This window comes from Polyodon spathula, unplaced genomic scaffold (genome assembly GCF_017654505.1).
Source record: "Polyodon spathula isolate WHYD16114869_AA unplaced genomic scaffold, ASM1765450v1 scaffolds_4010, whole genome shotgun sequence".
NCBI lineage: Eukaryota > Metazoa > Chordata > Actinopteri > Acipenseriformes > Polyodontidae > Polyodon > Polyodon spathula.
In genome coordinates, this window is record NW_024475467.1 from 1 (window position 1) to 7104 (window position 7104).

The 7104-nt window shown below is 35.7% G+C and overlaps 1 protein-coding gene across 1 annotated transcript; it reads right to left on the minus strand.

Annotated features, from left to right (window-relative positions):
- Positions 1-49: 49 nt before the first annotated feature.
- Positions 50-7084, minus strand: LOC121312583. The gene is made up of 9 exons (XM_041244298.1): positions 7013-7084; positions 4852-4958; positions 4507-4645; positions 3727-3790; positions 2487-2533; positions 2327-2394; positions 2121-2228; positions 750-838; positions 50-422 (listed from the first exon to the last, which is right to left on the minus strand). Exons 2-9 carry the CDS (start codon positions 4895-4897, stop codon positions 186-188), a joined length of 798 nt encoding a protein of 265 aa, XP_041100232.1. The 5' UTR covers positions 4898-4958; positions 7013-7084; the 3' UTR covers positions 50-185.
- Positions 7085-7104: the final 20 nt, after the last annotated feature.

The window sequence follows — 7104 nt, forward strand, 5'->3', positions numbered from 1 at the left end:
TTTTTTTTTTTGCGTATGACTCCTCCCATGTGTATGGAGACCACCACCCCCCTACCCCACCCCGACAACCGTCCAGCTGAACAGGTTTCCAAATGTTGGACCACAAAAAACTTTGACATAACCATGAGCTTGTTACAGGATAAGGAGGACCCACTATGTGCCTGAATTGCTTTCATAAATATGTATTATTTTGCACATTGCCATTTAATGTAAATCTCCAGGAAGTGCAGTTTCACTGCCAAGGCACTGGATTTATGCACTAATGTAACCAATACAAAATCAAAACAAAAAATGAAATGAAAAAAAAAAAACAAACACAATGCATTTTCAGGCCCTGCACCTTTTACAGCGTCAGTTGTGGAATTGCTCGGTGGTTCCTGTCCTTTGTGTTCGTCAATAGCCTCCATACCTTTGGCAAGTTCCTAAAATAATACATTTAAAATCACTGACACTTCTGTGAATTAAAAAGGAACTGCAAATACATACAGCACGTTTCCGACTGGTGGTACCCTGTCTATCAGAAGTTTGTAGGAGATAGACCGTTGTGTGTGTGTGTGTGGGGGGGAGGGGGGGGGGGTGTGGGGAGGGGGGGGGGGGGGGGTGTGCATACAAGCCCCTAAGCATCATGCAAACGTATGTAAATCAATGCTTCTACTTGCAAAAAATACTACAGTATGTGGTATAATGCAATATAGCCCCTAAAAATATGCATAGACACACCTCTCATGCTGCAGCGGATAAAAACTTACCAGGTTCATTTTAAATTTACTTCTGGGTGTCAACATTTCTTTCTTTGGCACATTAGCACTAAGACTCCCATCATTTGGAGATGGATCCACTATAAATAAATAAATACATACATTAATAAATAAAGGATGATGATCAATCCACGTGTTGCTATATAGGTCACGATAACACGATATTAAATCACAATCCCCTCCTGACCCTCCCTCCAGAGTCCACTTCGTGCCATATTAGCATGCATGCCAACAGCTTTAGAACTAGCTATCGTACTGAATTTACACTAGAATTGAAAGCGCCAACTCTAACAATGTCCTTTGTAAGTACAAAACAATGGCATAATCGAATCATAGCATATTTACACACACTTTTTTGTTTGTTCCCGCTCCTGAAAACCAAAGTCCCATCATAAGCTTTGGAAGTACGCCAAAAAAAATAAAAATATATATATATATGGATTATGCAACATCCTTCATGAGAATTCTAAACCTAAGCCATTTAAGGTAACCATGTGATCAGAACATCTGGTTATTTAGCATTCCCCCCTCTCCAGTTAATTATTTATCTAATTGGATATCAAAAAATACAAGTTGTAATGTGTGAATTAGGTTTCAGGAATACAGAAACTGAAGCTTGTATGACAAGATTGTCAACAAATCTCCACATTCATTATACTTCCTTGAGGTTTTGTCACTGAGATACAAATAAAAGTATATAAAACCTAGATCCAAGATCACATTTTACAAACCATTTGAAAGGCAGATTTCACTATAAAAGTAAATGTTTCACTCCGGGAAGTGAAAAGTGTTTGTGACCAATGTTAAACATCTACTTTAAAAACATGTATTTCACTACAATAAGTTATTATTGCAATATGACATTTCCTGTTAAAGTATCAAGACAATTCCCTATGCAACTGTAATCAGATGTTTTATTTTTATTATTATTTTTTTTTTAATTTAGTGACAGGAACATCAGAAAGTATGTCTCCCAAAAAAACAGAGCATCAGTCGATGTTGAATACCAACACTGCTTAAATATATGCAAGCTATCCATGGCAGAATACAAAGATGCTGCTTGTCAAGTTTGAGACTGAGTGGTGCAAAAGCAATAATAAAATGTAAAATTCATGCAAATGAGAATTTAAAGCAATACAAAGTTTCAGGCACCATCTGAGAAGTGGCAGTGCCTCAACAAGCAACAGCTGTAAAACCTAATATAAAATGTAATTACTTTTTTAAAAAATCATTCAAGTTCTTAAACCAAAAGTTACAGAATACTAAACGTAAAACACTATATATGCAACACACACAAAAAGGTAGAACAGGAAACAAAAAATTGAGTAGAATGAATGAACAAATAAATGAAAAATGAAATACCCGACAGGCTTTTATTTAGAGAAACACTTTCATTTCCTTCTTTGGGTTTCCCAGTTGTCATTATAGAACTTCTTCCCCCTGGACAGGTCTCCTCCTGTGACTCTCGACCTAAACCAAACAGAAGAATTTGAATTGATACACTCCTCTATCATTAGCAATCTCTCAGCAGGTCTCACAATCTACATGATCTTAAAATCCCCTCCCACCTGTCATTTCAGGTCTTCCTGGAGTAATTGGAGCTGGATCCCACACTGGTGCCTTCTCTTGGTTGAAACTGCAAAACAAGAAGGTACAATCTATTAGAAGGAAGAAGAACTAAAACCAGACCACAACAATGTTTTGGAATGCAGTGTATGAGACACAAACCTGTTTAATGGTACTGCGCTGACAGATGACTGGTCTGCTGCAGTTTTCTGATGTGAATAAAAAACAGAAATAGGTTTAAAATCATGTGTGAATAGAAATCAGCACAAAGATTATTTGATTAAAGTATTATTACCATTTTTAAACTGCCACCTTAGTGTGCAATATTTAGTGTCATTTGAATAGATCATATCGCACATCAAATGTTACTGCTCATCCATTATCCATTTAGAACTTTAATTTTCACCTTTAAGCTTTTCTAGATCTGAAAAATTATAATTAGTGTAAACAAGTACAGTACTGTCATCATACAAACATGGGAAAGCACAGTGCGGTACAATACAATAAGCCAAACCATCATCCGTTCTTACTGTACACCCACCCTACACACTTTGCAAGTCAGTAACTCTACAAAGCCCATTTAAAATTATTTTCATTTTACATTTGTAATGATCTTTCATTAGAAGTACATAACATTCAATCCCTAATTAACTTTGGACAACTGAATTAAGTGTAACCAATTTTTTTTTTTTACAACAGATTATGTCTAACTACTGCAGATTATAGCAAGAGTAAAATATGCAGCCCTCCTTCAACAAAATATTGTATATCCTGGAGCCCCCTTCCCCAAAAAATCTGTAAACAATATTAGGCACTTATTAAATGTTGTTGGTATTAATTTATATCTGCAATAAAGGGCACACATGTGTGTTACATCAGTAGCTGCCACAGGACTGAAAAAGCTTTCAAGTCTTGGATAGACAAAGTCTGGACACTTCAAAACCATACCAAGCAATGTTAACATACAGTAGTGAGTAGCTGATCCATCTTAAGCAGGCAGGAGTCATTACCCATACAAGCCCATTAAACATCAGCCTACAGTCAGCCGACAGATAAATACTTCCAGCTAGTCCAAGAGTAGCGAGAATCTTTACCATTGCTTTAACATCTCAATGATAAAGGCAACACCACATAGGACACACAAGCAGGATATCTTACCTGAATAAATGTTTATCTCCCCTTTACCATCTTACTGCATACATTTAAGACAAACAGACAGACAACATATTTTGTGCTTCCTGGTAGAGAATTTACATGCAGGCTTGCATGACCAAAAATAAATAAATTTAAAAGAAAATGAGGAAGTTCAACACATCACAGCTACTCTGTGTGGGCAGAAAAAAAGAAAAAAAAAGGAAGCAAGTTTTCTCTCAAATGTAATTTATATAAAACGAAACTTTACTTCACTCATGCTGGTGACGGACAGGTCTTCTTCAACTTGAACTCCACCAGAAGATACTTCACACCTGGAACGAAACAAAGAGGAAAAAAAAGTTAAAGCTGTACTTCTCTTTCCATGCAAGTAGTGTTTACTGTCAATAAATAAAACTCACACTCGAACTCCACAGCAGTGCAGTGATCAGTGTATGCAGAACTTATCCTGCTGAAATGCCAAACCATTACAAAAGGGTTCTCACAAGAGTGCCCGAAAGTGAAAACACTGCTTTGCTTTGCATTGCAAAGGTGCAGACTCTCCTATCAAGGTAAAAAAAAAAAAAAAAAAAACAGGAATACTGTGTGGGCCAAACTGGATAAGAATAAAATCTAAAACAAGACAGAAGTATGTTTTACTTTTATATATATTTAAAAAAAACAAACCTCAAGTTTTTGCCTTTATAGATAGATAGATAGATAGATAGATAGATAGATAGGATAGTAGGTAGTAGATGGAGGAGAAAAAGAAAAAGGGATTTAAGATAGATATTGATAAAAAAACAAAACAGAACATACATTGTAGTTGGCAATTGATTCAACAATAATTTAATTATGTTAAGGATTCAATTTGCACTTGATTGCAAAAGCATCGGCCATCTCACTCCAGTATAAAATTAGACATGCTTTAATGCAATTTGCAATTGTATAGTAACAAAGTCAAACATTGTCTATGTAGTAAAAAATACAATCAGATTCCCTATAACATACAGGGATGTGGTTTAACACTGCATAAAAGCTGTTCACCAACCTGTTGTTTAATAGCACTTGGGTTCCAGCTGTCCTTTTCAGAACTATTAGTTTACACTCCTGGAGTTTCACACTTGGTCGTTTTAATTTCTGTGTCTGTAGTCTTTGATCAAGCTGAAGGAGTTCTAATGCCAGTGCATCTGGCAAGAGAAAGTATACTATCTGTCCACACAACTACCTGTTACTTCAGACAAACAAGTAAGTTATACAGTATACCAAACATCACCAAAATTATTATTAGTATACAGAGGCTGTACTCAACAAGGCAGCTAGTTTTCTTGTGTCTAAAAAATGCGGCTAGATTGTCATCAAACATTGCTAAGCGATAAAGATCTTGGTCTCTTACCTATTAAGGGCGTGTACCAGCAAGAGGCACCTCTAATCAATGACATGCAGAGTGTGGTCTGACTCCCATTCAGGGCAGCTTCTCCAGCCCTTCTGGCACCTATTTTGCTAGAAAATCAGATACTCCAGTTAAATGTCTGCATTCAGGGCGGCATGAAATTCGAATTTTCATACAAACATGGGAAAACACAGTGAGGTACAATACAATAAGCCAAACCATCATTCATTCTTACTGTACACCCGCCCTACACACTTTGCAAGTCAGTAACTCTATAAAGCCCATTTAAAATTATTTTCATTTTACATTTGTAATGATCTTTCATTAAAATTTTTTTTAAAACTTCATTAAAATAAAATATGGAACAAGTGTTTCTGCACTGGCATATATTTCTGTTGAGATCGGTGGTTATCTGAAGCTACAGTTTATTTACTGTTTTTCTATTTAAGGATTAGATTGGAAGATGCATTTAACACACCGACCTACAAAACATGTCAGGTTACTTTGGACTACATTTGTTTTGCAAATGCTGCCCTAGAGCACACGTGTTAAGCGCTGTGAATCCTATTGCCTGATCTCCACAGCAGAACTCCAAGTGCAATTGTATAAATTATAAATCTACTATGACGAACTGTCAAGTTTAAGTGATACTACAATAAAACAAGTCAGCCTTTGTCTTAAGGCTAGAGTTCCTACCAGTCCCGCTTATCTTTGAAACTCCCTGGGATTTCATCAGCAAAAACAAATAAATCAATAAATAAAACTAACGTAAAGCATTCTCATTAGTTATTTATGTGAAGAAGTATGAGACAACACTGTACAAAGGCTGCCCATAAGTAGCAGCAGCTGCATCCACATCTATATAGATAACTAGAGGAAGAACACAGTATCAGCAAGAGCAAGTGGTTTCGCCTGATTAGATAAACTATCTGAAACACCTTGGTTGTCCATTGCAACATGAACAGATTTTCTAAAAAGAATGTTAAATTCTATAAACCTCAGTGCATTTTAAGTGATTCTTCCCATTTTTTGCACTTTCTTGTATAGGGAGGTGGTCATCGTATTTGTTTGGTAGCAGTAAAGGCGTGGGTGCAGATTAATTTAATTTGGTAATGCTGCTTGTTCCTTCCGGTCACTAGTTCTGCTTAATCTCAGTTTAGGAAACCACCAAAAAGAAAAGTTCCTCTAAAAACCGTTGGTCAGGTGTCACAAAACTGGAAATGAAAAAAGAGCAATAACCATAAATGACAGTACACATTATTTTGGCAGCTGTTTATGTTTGAAGCTCAATAAACTGCGAAAAACTGCTGACTGACCAAAACGTAGTTACAATAAAAGTTAATTTGAAAAGTACAATCATTGTTTTACTCTTCTACTACAATGGAACTCCCCAGCTGTATTTATTGAAATTTCTTGGTATTTAAAAAGTTCAGACATGCATGAATTCATACAACATACGATTCCCCTTATAATGACGGGTAAACTTTAATTGACTGTAGCAGGTGACTATAAGTTTGTAACTACTTTGAAAAAAAAAAAAAAAACAAAAAGAAAAAAAAAAAAAAAAAGAAAAAAAAAAGAAAAAAAAAATAAAAAAAACGGTGTTCCCCTGGATGGGACTGACGGTTTGTGCACACAGCAGAGTACTCACTTCAATTTCATCCGATATAAAGAAATTGCAGGTGGCTGTATGACATCAATATCAATATCAGGGCCAAATATATATTATATTAAAATAGTCGGTTTTCAAACCTAGGGTGGGGGGGTGTGTTTAAATAGGATAACTGACCTTTAAATTGACATTAGGACAGGGAAACATTTTTACATGAACCGTTAATACCATTTAAAATGATGTTTTTAAAATAGACAAAAGTTCTTCAGTCCTCTCTTGTCGCTTCCCTTACTCTTTCCTCCTCCTTCCTTTCTTTTCTTTTCTTTCCTTTCTTCTTCCCCTCTTCTTAAGGTCTCTTATCTTCTTTCCTTTCTTCTCTTCTCCCTCTTCTCTCTTCCCTCTTTTCCATGCTCTTCTTTTCCTTTTTCTCTTCCCTCTTCTCTTTTTCTCCCAGAATGATAAACATCTAGGTAGAGATTGTTCTCCAAGTGACTGTTTCAGTATAAAAAAATACTACTGTATATAAAAAAAAAAGAACACATTTATTCTCACCTTGCCTTCTTTTTTATTCTTTAATTGTGTAACACTTGGGAATTGTAAAACATCATATTCTCCAACACAGAACTGTCAATGAAAAACAAACA

Excerpts from the sequence above, each read along its gene's own strand:
- LOC121312583 (XM_041244298.1), bottom strand. The coding sequence starts at position 4,897 with ATGTCATTGATTAGAGGTGCCTCTTGCTGGTACACGCCCTTAATAG. Across the intron at positions 2,395-2,486 it reads AGCGCAGTACCATTAAACAG|TTTCAACCAAGAGAAGGCAC; the intron begins GTTTGTGTCTCA and ends CTTGTTTTGCAG. Across the intron at positions 423-749 it reads GTAAATTTAAAATGAACCTG|GAACTTGCCAAAGGTATGGA; the intron begins GTAAGTTTTTAT and ends GTATTATTTTAG.